At 42.4% G+C, this 14019-nt stretch overlaps 1 protein-coding gene across 1 annotated transcript; it reads right to left on the minus strand.

The window, feature by feature from the left end:
• Positions 1 to 7185: 7185 nt before the first annotated feature.
• On the minus strand, positions 7186 to 12552 carry LOC142771611 (protein FAM135A-like). The gene is made up of 3 exons (XM_075873320.1): positions 12386 to 12552; positions 9150 to 9266; positions 7186 to 7641 (listed from the first exon to the last, which is right to left on the minus strand). The coding sequence occupies exons 1-3, from the start codon at positions 12492 to 12494 to the stop codon at positions 7445 to 7447; spliced, it is 423 nt and encodes a 140-aa protein (XP_075729435.1). The 5' UTR covers positions 12495 to 12552; the 3' UTR covers positions 7186 to 7444.
• Between the last annotated feature and the right edge of the window lie 1467 nt (positions 12553 to 14019).

The following is a 14019-nucleotide window of genomic DNA, read 5'->3' on the forward strand; positions in this document are numbered from 1 at the left end:
TTGCAAGACTGCTCTTCATTTACTTCATTATAACCCATAATTTGTTCTATTTGGGTTTTTTAAACCAAAGTTTGAGTTTGAACATATATGAAGCTGCTTTTGTGATCCCCTTCGAATTCAGTAAATCCAGGTTTGACTGTGCCAACTGTTATTCTTCAAATTTATATGTTGCGTTTCATTCCATGAACTCTGTACAAGTCTGCATCAAAATATTTCTTTCAAAAGACCGGCAAATTTAGTCCACTCTGTGTCATAGGCATTTCAGGATATGTCTGACCTTGTCAGCAAGCCCAGGTGAATGAAATTCACTCTTTAAGGTGTGAACTCAACAACACACCACCGGTCATGTTCACTCGCACTTCTGTGGCATGCTCATTGAAAGTTTTATTAGCAAGGCTGAAATTGGTCGAGTTCGGCAGTGCTCCGCAGGCTTTTAGATTTTTGCAATACAGTGCATGTGCAAAGCTGATCATGGTGGGCACGTACGGCAGTTATCCCGGTGCTGAATTCAGGCCAAATTGTGTGTGAAATCTTACCTGCACATAAATGAGCGAATGTACTTGGTTAGATGCAATATTAATGAGAACTATCAGACAATATTCTCATTAATATTATGTCAAACAAAGAAAATCTTCAGTTTAGGCAACCTAATTGGTTGGAACATCTATGAAAGTTTTATTTATTTATTTATTTAAACTGCCAGCCCAACAGTAGCTTATCACAGGAGTTAGAATAGAACAGCAGAAAACGCAAGAAAAGTGTCACAATTTCTTGACAGCGCATAAAAATAAAAGCAACCCGAGTGATGTGTCACAAATGATGCACAATATTCAGAATGTGCGCTATTCAATAGTAAAAATTTCCACATAGCTCAAGCATTTGCATGGATAAGCTCTGCTTTTTGCAATATGAATTTGTGTGATATAATTACTTACACTTGACTCTTAACAGGTGTTAAATCAACTATAGGTGCCTAAAATTGCTTGTAGGTGTTATTTTGCGATAGAGTTTGGAAGTCAATTTCGCTCACTTATAGGTCTAGGGAAAAACTAAATTGAAAAGATTTGGTAAAGACTGAGAGGCAAAGAATGTATATGTTGCATCTGTGCGCGAATTCTTATTGTATTGGGCGGCAATGGCTGCGAGTAAGCTTATATTTATTCTTGCTTTGTAATTGACTACACTCGGAGCTCATTACAACAAAGTCACACCTGCCTCGAAAATATTCGCTTATATCCGGAAAATCGTTATAAACGAATATTCGTAACACTGTATCTATTACAAAGCTATTTTTCCCTTACTTCTCTATATCCAATAATTTGTAATATTTGATTTCGTTATATGGAGGTTTGAGCGTATTGTAATGCATTGTCGCAGCATCAAAACTTAGGAAATCACTTGTCTTTGTTATTTTTCTTTCCTTTTGTCTTGTCTTTTTTTATGCCAGGAAGTTACAGCCTGCAATAGCGTCAAGCCCAGTCAGCACGAGCAATCTCAAACATCTTGCAAGTTTTGTTTTCCATGAGTTGCGAATACTAATGCGGGTTCTTATAACCAACACTGTCCTCAGCAGGTCTCCCAAGAAAGGAGGCATTTGCCACTGAAGATGTAGCTGATTGTGAGCACAGTTGTCCACGTTGACGGTTTTATTACTGTTTAACTTCCAGCAAAAAAAAAAAAGCTTGTTTTCAATTTTTGCTGATGAAGTATTGAACACCTTTGGTTTTTTAGCATAGCCTTTATTGCCATGCCGGTGTATATTTCTTGGAGAGCTGCAACTATTTTTAGATGTTTTGTTGGCAGTGTTGATTGTTAGCCAAAGATGACGTTTTAATTATTTTTCTTGACATGGTGCGTAAATTTATTTTTGCATGCTTATTTTAATATGTTGCTTTTGTAAATATGAAGTGCTTACGAGTGGGTAATCATAAGTTTATGTTCAATCTTGCAAGAGATGGCTACCTCCGGAAATTATTGTTTTATGGTTTGTTTTTTGATGTTCTTTTGTATATTACACAGCTATTGCATTTTGGTTCTAGCACTTTGAATATGCCATATTGTGGTCGTTTAAAGCGTTTGTACATGACTTGCCGGGATGAATTTCTCTTATGTGGCGTTTTTGCTCACAGGACTGTTACTTCTTGCACATGTTTGTATATATTCTATAATTAGCAATGACGTCATGACGTATCAATTCAAAGTGAGCCTATCATAGCAGTTTCCTTTTTAAATTTTACTTTTGAGGAGAAGGCTGCCAGCTAAAGTATTGCTTCGAGGGTTGTTTCAGAATCTTCAATCTAGCATGGAGCTTGAAGTGATGCTGACGTGCTCATGTCGATGCATGTTTTAGTTCCTACGTGTGTACGCTGTGCCAAGTTCACAGCTTGTGGAGGAGTGTTCACGTGAATATTCAGCGCAAGATTAGTTTTACAACACTCCGACAAAAAAAGGTCATGTTTCGTACTAACTTGAGAACGATTCTCTTTCATTGTAGAGCCCCGTATCAATCAGCGTTTCATGGTATGCTCGCTCTCGTAATGAGGGTGACTCATCATGTTTCTGTACGCCCTCTAATAATTTAATTTACGGTACATTCACTCATTGCAGTTGTGGTGACGTTAGTGTGATATCATTTCAATAAGTCACTGTTCCATTGCTCGTGTATAAAATCCAGCAACAGACGTCAAAAACTCGAAGATGTTCCCACAATTTGTTTGCCAATTGTGTACAGGACGGCCGTTGTTGTTACTGGCCACAGCGTGTATAACTCTTGTATGTTAGCGAAATATTTTTTGTTTTGTTTTTTCATTCCATGAGACTTCACTTGGTGTGCCATCACATAAGTTAACTATTTTTTTTTGAAGCTGCCAAATATATTTATTCTAGTTGCCACTTTTTGTTCGTTGTACATTCATTATTATTCCATGTGTAAATACACACTCTTTTCACAAAGGCCGTGCTTTTAAAAACACATTCAGTGCGTTTTCTTCAACTGGAAGGTTGTTGCACGCTGGAAGCCGGTATACTTGCTTGCAAACTGCATTCGACAGTATGGTCGTTGATGAAAAAAAAATAATTATTGCTGGATAAACAGCGACACCGAAAGAGGACACACAACGCAGGCACTAACTTCTGATGTGAACGTTTATTTCCAGTATGGATAGTGTACGGAATTTCGTGAGCAGCGTCTCCTGTGTAACGAACATGCCCAAAAAGAAAATAGGAGGGTACATGCCGGTAGTGCTATTATTAAAGGGACACTAAAGTCAAATAACAATTTACGTCAGAGTGAAAGCTCAACATATGACAACATCTAGAATGACAATATTATCAACAGCTGCGCCCTGCTTACAGAGAAATTAAGGTAAATGTACAAGAATACATACAAGAATACAAAAACTAAAACATGAGTTTTGAAAGCTTATTTTGTGATGTGATGAGCCAACATGAGTTGCCAGAAGCATGTAGGTTGAGGTGCAATGTCATGCCTTGACGTGTGATGTACTGCATTTATGGCATACATTGACGCCACACATCAATAAGTTGGTGGCTTCATTAGGGAAGACGGGCTCCAGTCATGCGGACAAGCACATTTCAGATTTTTCGTTTGTCCGTTCCCTAAAAGCCAGAACAATTTAGGAAGTTTTGTTTTTTCATATCCCTCATAATTATTGTTCTATTTTGAAAGTGGAAATTTTAATTTTGCCCTTACAGTAAATTTATGCATTTTAGAGGCAGGAGTGCTTCCGTATAGCAGTACTTGCCTGAATTTGTGGAAACTGTATTTTAGGTTCATAAAGTGATATCCCAGTGTCTGTTCTACCTTCTAATAAATAAAAACTGACAAACTGTAAAATTTAAATACGGTAGCATGAGGTCTGCATCTCTACTTTTCTGACTTATAGACACAGAGGTGCTTTAAAGCGTAACTGAATGTGTGTACGTAATGCTGACTATAGAAAATTCTCTTTTGTGATTACTAATCTTTCTGAAGAACACAAGCAAAATGAAGTGCCATTTTTAGAACCATTAAAATAATTTTAGTAAATATTTCTGCTTTAAACGTCCTTGCTTCTGACTTGGTTGCATTCTTTTTCATAACTTGAATATCTAAACAATAACCTGCTTTCAACAGTGGGTACAGTAACTCTAATGAAAAAAAAATATATTTCATGTTCAGCAGTATGAAAATTTATTATATATTTGAAGAGGTCAGGCTGCCCTGAAGTGACGTTCTGGTTAAACAGATCTCTTAGAGGCAGTTTGTTTCACTGGTAATGAATTGCAATGTAATGTGACAATTCAGTTTTCTGTCCAACAATTAGTAATCCTGAATATTATTACCATTTTCATGTAGTCTTTCATGTTGAACTCCTTTCCCATCTCTTGTCACCACTGTTCTTCACTTAATCAGCCACATTCTTAAATGCCCAAACGGTAAACTTGGTTGTGAAAACTGTCCTTACCTACCGGGTAGCAGTACTAGTTTGACAGTACAAGCTTATCTACATCTTGTATGTCAACTGTGGCTATTGGTGTCAACTGTGGCTATTGGCTCTCATCTTGTGCAGGTCGTTGCCTCGACCGTTTAAGGTCATTGTACAGCCAAGACTTTTTCCGCTCCACCGTCAGTACAATATGCAGGGGAGTGATACCATGGCCACTTGCATGCTTCAAATTGACGATGCCACCTGTCTTGTTGACAGTACAGAGTGGTACAATATAAATGAGAACACGTTGACACGCAAACGACCGCTGCTGAAGGAGTGCGATTCAAGACATCGCTTGTCTGTGGTCACCGTATGGGTCCCTTTTATCAAAGAAATCAGGTTTTTAAGTGCCAGGAGTATGGGCGCTTTTCAATGCGAACCCGGTGTTCTAATTCACATTGTTCACCACATTAATTACACGAAGTTATTCAGGAGTATGCCGGTTTCAAGTCATGCCTACAATTCCATGCTTTAAGGGAAATGGTGCACCATGTAGAAGCTTGTGGCAATGTTCATACGAGATTTGTGCAATGTTTACAGCTGCAACTGGGCAATGTAGAACATGACTAAGTACGAGTGTTAATTAATGTAGACATTTCAAAAACATGCAGCCCCAGGCAGTCGAGGCTTACTCCTTGGCGAGAGCAGGCTGATGCAACGTCGCTCATTCACTTAAGCCAGGGGTCTGACAAGAATGGATGTGGCGGAAAGCAAAGCGAGGTGACAAATCATTACACAAATAAATGGCCATTACCTGGGCAGTCAAAAAGTTAAATTTTTATAACCTAACACTGTTGTGTATAGGTGTCGTTATAGTGGGCATGTGCTCTCTTTGAATTGCATTCCAATGTAGTGAATTTCGCTTTAGCCAAATGAAATTTCATTATCTTATTGAGGATTTTAGTAGCCCTACAAGTAGGTGTCATATGGAAGAGGAAAGAATTGGGGTGGGAGTCAGGTTACTGTCTCTGTGGGGAATGCAGTGTTAAGATACAGCCATTTTTGCTGTGCTAGCACTAAAGGTTGCAGCCCGTTGCGTTATATTGGCAAAGTAGGTTGCCGATAGTTTTAGACAACAGCACTGGGACAGCTTCCTGCTGATTGAGGCACTGATGAAATTAATGGGGAAGTCGACTTGCCACTGTCCAGCCCTAACTGTGACACGGCACTTGGTGTAACATAAGGAAGTGCACACAAATCCTTCATTCCCTCTCCAAGATTCTCTTCAGTAATTGTCTCATTACCACACCATACTGAAATGTGACCTACAGAAGCCAGTGGCTGCGTGTCGGCAATACAGTAGCGTCAAAACACTCGCATCTATGTAACTGCGAAGGACTCCGAAGCTCGAGGTTGGACTCTTTTTGTACTCCGGAAGTTTTTGAGCTCCGGAATGGTTGTGTACCACATGTTGGTCAGACACCACTCCGCCGTGTATCGGTGTGCAGGATGCTCGTTTTAAAGCCAAGGTTTCATGTGCCATTTTGCTCGTTCCATGTTTAATTTTGGCGGGCCTCACCAACCAGAGTGTTCAGTAAACAATCTTTGAAAAATCGTGGCTCGCTTTTTTCTGTTGTCTCCGTTGGTCGTCAACTAGTCATTTACAGGAGTGCGGCTTTGTTACTCGGCGTTAGAGGCATGTCGCTGGCTTGCACGAGCGTGCTCAGTGGAGGGATGCATTATGTGTGTGTGCGTGTGACGCATATTGTGTAAGTAGGTGTCCTCATGAAAATTCGATGTGTGTGATCCATGTATGCACTTGTTGCGCTTCATTAAACGGATGTTCAATGCCGCCCTGCGCGAGACTTGGTGTGTCATGTTCTCTTTCCTGACTGTCGTGCTGTGTCACATTTTAGTGTCCCGAGTAGCCACAGAGTGCGAAACATGTCATTATTGAGCATTCAGTGACAGACTGGTAGATTGCTTGTGATTATAAAGAAACGTTGCCTTCATGTGAAGCCTTTCTGCTTGCACATCGGTTTAGTTCTTGCAATTGTCACCACGTTATCTGTGAAACATGGTAGCCTTATTTTTAGCGTAAAAATGTTGCGTTAGTGCTCTTTAAGTCATTTTTGCCTCAAAACAATTCATGTGCTCCCAGTAATTGGTGAGACACGGGCTTGTACTTTATTGCTTTGTTTTTTTTTTAAGTTTTAAGGGCAGTTTCAGTGAATTGAACATGGAGAACTGCGACGCAGAACGTGTGATAAAGACTTTTTATTACCTTCATTACCTCGTGTCAGTGGCAAACGTATTGCTAGGTAATGCAGAGATAACTGGTGCACATGCACCAGCTATTTACATTTACACATTTAGGAAATGTCACTCATGAGAGCAGAATAATCGGTGCTTTTATGCATGAGGCTTGGTATTGAATCCCTTGGTTGGTCACCAATTATGAGTAACTGTTGATTTTGTACTGTTTTTTTTTACTTCCCTGCTCTTTTTGTTGTTTCTTACATGTTTTTTTTATTGTGTAGAAATTCAGTAATGTACAAACCAGCCCAATTCAAGACACTGATATAGGCCAGCTAAAGTACACCTCAGTAGAAGATAGTCTAATTTCGTTACGGCGTACCTTCTGAATGCGTACGCTTCTATCAAAGAGGTGGCAAATACCGCAACCGGCAATGATGAGGTGACTAATTGGTCACCCAAGGACACGCAATTAGTCTACACATGCACACTAAGTATACACTAAAATACCAACATATATGCTAATACTGCTGTCATAGAATCGCACTGTACACGTGAGCATCAATCCATCGACAGTCCTAATCGATTGTGAAACTGGTTCATGCGCTGTCATCTACCTTGTTCAGCATGACACTTCTTGCATGACACAGCAGATTTCACGCGAAAAGTGTGCCGTGGGTGTGTGGGGGACTGTGGACCCGCATGCCAGAGGGTGCTTCTGTCGTTCGATTGGTTGTCGTCCGAGCTCAGTAACTGGCTCAGAGGAGATGCCTGCCGCACGCGACGAGAACGATCTTCTGGGCCAGTATCTCGCTGTCCAGCGGAGCGATGTGCACGTTGGAGGAGATGAGCGAGCTTCGGAACGGCACGTGCACCTCCAGCCGAACCAGGTTTAGGTCCGGCTTGTCGATGAGCGGCTTGAGGATGTTGCGCAGCATTTCCCTGTAGGCAGCGCCTGTGAACCCAGTGCAGTGGCGTTAGGAAGGGGCGCTTCCTGAACTTACTCAAATTTTTCAAGTGCAACCAACTGTACAAAAGCTGTTGTATTGATTTACTCAGGTCGATACAATACTTGGCAGTATCCTTGCGGTGAAGCTGCTTAAACGAGCCGTAAAAGGTGCGTGTTTCACGAAAACTCAGCCGCGCTGTAGCCATGGCAACCAGTGACCCCGCAGCTGCTAGAACAGCTGTCATTTGCTCGTGACGTCATTCCATGTAGCGCATGCGTAGTAGCGACAACCGCATCCAGCGATAGAGACACCTCTCGAGCAGAGATCAAGTACAGTTTTGGGACACACAAAGAAATTTTACCCTTTGACAAACTAAATCTGCGTTCAGGTTAAATTAAATAGTTTTAGTTAAATCTAGATTTACTGTGTGTAGGTAAAACTGCTTCGTCGCGCCTTCTGACGTTAAGTGTTTAGTGTCGAGACGTCGCAGTGTGCGCGAACATCCTTTCGAACTCACAGTTATGTCTTTTCACTCGCTTTCAGGAAACTATCTGATTGGATGTAGCGTTTTGCACATAGGCATTCGCAGAGCTGTGCGCACGGTGAGAAGAGGGGGAGGCAAAGTCAACCCCATGCATTGACATATTAGGAAGGCGGACACTGTGAAATACTCCCCCCCCCCCCCCCCCCCAAAATGGAACCTTGTGAGCGCCTATGGTTTTCCGTATAGTTCGCTATAGTTTTATGGCAGGTGTGTTTTCTTCAATCCATCACGGGGGGGGGGGGGGCGCGCTTGACGTAAAACGTACACTGGTCGCTTTACCAAAGTCAAAGTAACTTCGTCTCAGTAACAAAGCATTGCCACGCAGCATTAGTCAACCGCCTTGTGTGTGATTGTGCTCTTCGGTGAAAACGTACCGCGTAGTACAGAAATCGAAGAGGCGTGGAGCCGAAAAAAAAAAGGTATTCGGATTACTCTCATAAGATGAAAAGGTCCACCTTTTCTAAGCAGTAATAAGTTGCATTTCAAATTATAGCTGGCCAAAGGTATTGAAATTAAATTAGCAAAAGTTCATCATGATGCCAAACTAATGCGTGTTTTGCTTAATACGCATATGCATTGAAATCTCAAATATATGTGTTTAGTTTTCTATGGCCGAGCGGTCAGTTTAACATGTTTTTGTTATTTTTCTTTCCCATTGTTTTTGGTTACCGTAAAGGACGTTGACATGCTATATTTCAAAGGTAACTGGGGAAGTAAAGAATAACATACCTGAAATTACCAGCTCAAAGTAATTCACTACATTACTAAATTACGAGCTCTGAAAAGTAATTTATGGCAAAACTTATGTCATGAATAAAGTTATGTACTTACGTAATTTCAATGGAGCGATTTCATTACTTCCTAGTCTGCTTTTATTCACCAAATAGCCTATTCAGTCACTTTGCGAAGCAATATTGTTAAGTATCTTCGCCTTTTAGTCTAGGAATTTAGGGTTGTTAAAATATTCACCTAGGGCTGTGGTGTCCTTGACGATGTGCTTGGCCAACTTGATGTGCGCCGAGTGGATCGGGACGATGTAGTCGTCCGCTGAACCAACCAGCAGGATGTTCTTGAAATGAGCCAGGCCTGCATGGTAGTTATTGTACTCATATTTAATTACTTATTTGTTTGTTTATCTAGAATATGGAAATTGTCCTAAGGGACGCGGCTAAAGGTGAAGATTGCTTGGCTGGGCCGTTCTAACCATACAGCTGCAGCAGCAGAAAGACGACATTTGCAAACATGAAAGCATACATGAAAATCAATCACCTTAAGCAAATGAAATCGAGAATCCATCAAAACTAAAGACACTAAACAAAAAATAATGTTATACAGTTCAACAAGTACTTTCTGAGCAGTACATAAATAGGAGCACGAACGTATACAAAAGAATGCACATATAACTAACTCGCAAGCAAGAATTAAAAAGTAAAAAATGAGTGAAAGGCAGCCAAGAGCAACCGGATAAAGCTCGTTAGTCACCTGCAAGAAAAGAAAAACTAATGCGGAATAGTTTTTTTTGCAAATTAACTTCAGTTCTTGTCCTCTGAAAGTAATAATTTTCTTTTCGTTTTGTTTTTAAACTTCAAGAGGCAGTCATAGAAGAAAAAAAGTTTAGATTGCGGTTGAATAAAAATTACTAGCCAATGCTAGCCGTCGATTAGCCAATTACGCCTTACTTCGGTGTTACGAAAATGGATAAAGGTAATCGGTTATCAGTCATCAGAAAGTCATTGGTATAAGTCATCAGAAAATGGAAGTCACCGCTATAGCCACAGAGGAAGTATTTTCTTAACCCCACAACGGCCTACAACATTTGGAGAGATTTAGTAGTAGTTGTGTGAACAGGAGGGGGTGCATAAAAGGTAGTAGTAGTAAACCAGAAGAAAGGTTAATAAAAAATACGTAAAACGAATTGATAAAGATGATGTTCGAAACGATGAGGCCAAAAAGGGAATCCGCACTTTGGTTAATTACGTTATTTGTATACTTAATGTTAATTGTAATAAACTGAGGCACCTGCATTGGCGCGTATGGGTTGCGCCGGCGGCAAGTCATGTGACTCTAGGCGTTTATTACAAAAACGGCATTGCCTGGGCTACGTAATACCTCTTCACCTTGTCAAGTGTAAGCGCGCGTATCACCAATTTAGCGGTGGGTTTACGACACCACGTGATCGCGGTAGCCAATCACAAGCATGCAGTTACAGCTTTGCGGTCCGGTGGTTTTCACGACGTCACGACGCACAACTGGCTGTATATTTTTTAAGAAGTGTGGACTGCCGGGCGAATCGGCAATTCATCTTAACATGGTAGTGCGCAAAAGCACGTTAGCACAGTGAAATGGGCAATGAAATCTCAGTTCGATGATAGGGTAGCACGTGAAGTCGAAGACGCGTATCTGATGAACAAAGCAGGGGAATCAGGTATTGCGAAAATCTCGGACACATTACTTGCCGCTGAGTTAGATTTTCTGGAAGCGCGGCATTGAGACTATCCTTGTCCGCTGATGGTTCTTATAATTGATTGATATGTGGGGTTTAACGTCCCAAAACCACCATATGATTATGAGAGACGCCGTAGTCGAGGGCTCCGGAAATTTCGACCACCTGGGGTTTTTTAACGTGCACCCAAATCTGAGCACACGGGTCTACAACATTTCCGCCTCCATCGGAAATGCAGCCGTTGCAGCCACGATTCAACATCGCGGCCTGCGGGTGAGCAGCCAAGTACCTTAGCCACTAGACCACCACGGCGGGGTGCTGATGGTTTTCATAGCGATAGCAATTGTGGGGACAGTCTCGGCTGGTTTTTTGATGCCGCCACCGCCGTCATTCACCGTATATGTATACGTGTTTATATATATGTAAACTCAAAAAGGAAAAAAAGTATGCACCATCTCCCCGAAGGGAACCATATTGGGATGCGAAGCGAAAGTGGTAGGCGCGCCGTTGACTCGGCTGAAATGGACGTAGACGCGGGTGCTGGAAAAACGGTTTAAAGCGAAACTAGGTGTAACCTTTCTTCGAGTAAACATGTCTTTGAAACGCGAAGACACGGGGGAGGGGGGGGGGGTCGTGTGAGTTTCATGGCAGATAAATGAGCAGAAAGAGTGTTTACACTCGATGTGCGCTCGAACGTTGCGAGTGGTGGAGACGGCGAAGCACGAGAGGTGACACGCGGCAATAGGCTAGGGAGATAGTGACGTCAACGCGCGCGCGCTGCGAGGGAAGGCGTGACCTACTTGGCACCGCCCCAACACTTGCGGCCAGGGCAGTGCGGTGCGGATGGAGGGACAGCGTTACACAGACTAGTCAAGTTAGTAAGTTACACAGACTAGCTGCTTCGCATCTAAAAGCCGCCCGCGCTTGGCGCCCAGCTCGTCATGATGTGCCGACGAGCGCTTATTTTCCACGCGTACTTTGCCCCGCAAATGGTGGGAGGGGGACGTTAGATGCTTGTGCGCCCGCTTATCCTTCGGTGGGGAGAATCGTGTGCTTTCGGCTTTCACCGGAACGATTGCGTTGGTTGCCGGGCCCTCAAAGGTAACTTAGCTCGCTGCGCATGCCCCGCTTGCGAAAAGAGTGCGCTTTTCATGCACAGTGAAGTATAACAACTAGGACACTTTTTAGTTTTCACTCAGCTGTACTTGTGATTACGTTTCACGCGTCGTTTCTTTAACAGCGTGTAAAGTGTCGAGCAGTAAACGTTATTCGTTCGCTCTCGTCTTTTATATGTTGTTTTCGTGCGTAATTTGTGCGTGAGCAGTGTGCTGCATGTTTCAATCTACTTGCCGTTATCAGCATTACGTTCCAAGTTGTTACTATCGCATTAATTGCTTCGCCCTCGCAGCGAAACTGTGACTCTTTTAGCACGTGTTCATCTAACCGCACATATATTTGTTTGTTGGTTCAATGAATTCTGAGTTGATAGTCGTGCCCTGTTTTGTGTTTCTTTCTCCGTGTTACGATTCTTTTGCGCACCACCATATTTTTTGTCTAAATACCACTTCGACGGCAAATGAGGAAACTGCAGCTGAATGAAATAGTGTTTTGCAAATAAAAATGAGCACAGGGGGGGGGGGACACGTACGAGGGATGTACTTTCAGCTGATCTGGCACGCACACCTAATTACGCACTTCACCGTTTGTCAAGCTTCAAAGGCGAAAAACATATGTGTTTTGCGTGCTGAACTATTCGTCGCACCGTTGTCCTTGCTGAGACGGTAGAGGTAGGTCTTACGGACGTCCTGGTTGTCGGCAAGCATCATCTGCTTCAGGGACGCGGTGTTTTCAAATCGCTGGAGATACCACATGCCTGCAGTGAAAGAAATGCAGGGATAAAGAATAGGGTGAAGAACTGGACACCACCATAAGTGTGGACTAAATTTACTGGTAGTCGCGCTCGCGCCTTGGCGCTCGTTTGCCCTGCTGTATTCCTAGAGTAGAATTTGCGTAGCGATCTTAGCGAATCTCAGAGGTCACAAACAAATAAGCGCGAGGTTGGCATCTACTACGCCAGGTGTCACCACCATCCCAGCTGTGTACAAGACGAGTGTCTGCTCTTTCAACGAACTCGTTCATTGAGTTTTCATTTATTATACTGACAGCTAATCAGCCTTTAATAAACTTGGGCCTCTATATCACATGTATACATGGAATATAGCTCTTAAGGAGAACCAGTACCATCGATTTCATACCGGTTATATTTTTTGAAGCGCATTTTTCGATTATTCGGAAAACCGGAAGTGCATACTCTACCGGAAGTGCTTGAAAGAGAAACAAGAGGGTCACTCATTCTTCGTGCCCGTAAAATGTAGTGCTTCCTGCTGCAGGCGACCGTGAATCGTTCTGGCGCACGGTGTCATGTCGTTTCGTTTGTGTGCACTCTTCGCTGCGAAAAAAAAAAAAAAAACATTTATCATTCGAGCAGCTGTACTCGCCCATGTTGACGACGAAGGAGGTGTTGAAGACGGTTCCCACGTGTGGCCCGCACAGCGACAGGAAGGTGTGCAAAAAGCGGTGCAGGGGCTTCAGCTCGGCCTTAGCCAGCGCCGAGCGTATAATAACGTTGCCCATCGAGAAGCCGATGAAGCTGCGCGGTATAGAACAACCGTGTCAGTGGGCGTGTGTGTATGTATTCTCACTGAGACAATTCTACTGTGGTGGGATAGATGGCTCGGTCGAATGGTCCGAAAATCACAGTTAGAAGGGCAGTGAGGGCGAATTCGACCACTCATCGTTGAACGCAACAAATAAATTTCAGATGATGTCTCGATAACTGTATGCCGTTTAAATAAGTGCCAACGTAAAGAAGCAGAAGGGGCAGCCCTCTCCCCCCTCCGAATACGTTCTTTGCGATTTCCAAGAAGCTAAAGTTTATTGTAAATGCACGCCTCATCTGTAACAAACCTTATACATCCGTACGCGTACATGCTAACTGCACAGCCTGTGCGAGATTCTGTCAATATCCATGACGTCATACCTATTTTGCGATTTCTGAAACGAAAATTGGTGCCCCTTCCTTTTTCGTGCCTTTGTTTAACACATTTTCTTACTATGTCCTCCTTTGAGTAAAATTAATCATTCGTTTTTGGCGTTATTCAGAGGTAATTTTTAACAAAGCTAATCTTTACTTCTCTATTTGGAGTCGCCTTTATATTTGATGCTGCGGAATCGCGCATGTTTCGTTCTGCTTGTGCTTTCACATAAAAAAATGAAAATAATGGAACTGAGAATTGTCGGACGCCAAGTTTGCGAGCTGAAACTTAATTCCCGTTCGATATGTGTATAGAAAAATACAGAAAAAAATAATTCGATCAAAATTTTCCAGCACGAGCT

This window comes from Rhipicephalus microplus, chromosome 9 (genome assembly GCF_043290135.1).
Source record: "Rhipicephalus microplus isolate Deutch F79 chromosome 9, USDA_Rmic, whole genome shotgun sequence".
Lineage (NCBI taxonomy): Eukaryota > Metazoa > Arthropoda > Arachnida > Ixodida > Ixodidae > Rhipicephalus > Rhipicephalus microplus.

Excerpts from the sequence above, each read along its gene's own strand:
- LOC142771611 (XM_075873320.1), bottom strand. The coding sequence starts at position 12,494 with ATGTGGTATCTCCAGCGATTTGAAAACACCGCGTCCCTGAAGCAGATG. Across the intron at positions 9,267-12,385 it reads CCGTCTCAGCAAGGACAACG|GCCTGGCTCATTTCAAGAAC; the intron begins GTGCGACGAATA and ends ACTACCATGCAG. Across the intron at positions 7,642-9,149 it reads CAAGGACACCACAGCCCTAG|GCGCTGCCTACAGGGAAATG; the intron begins GTGAATATTTTA and ends CTGGGTTCACAG.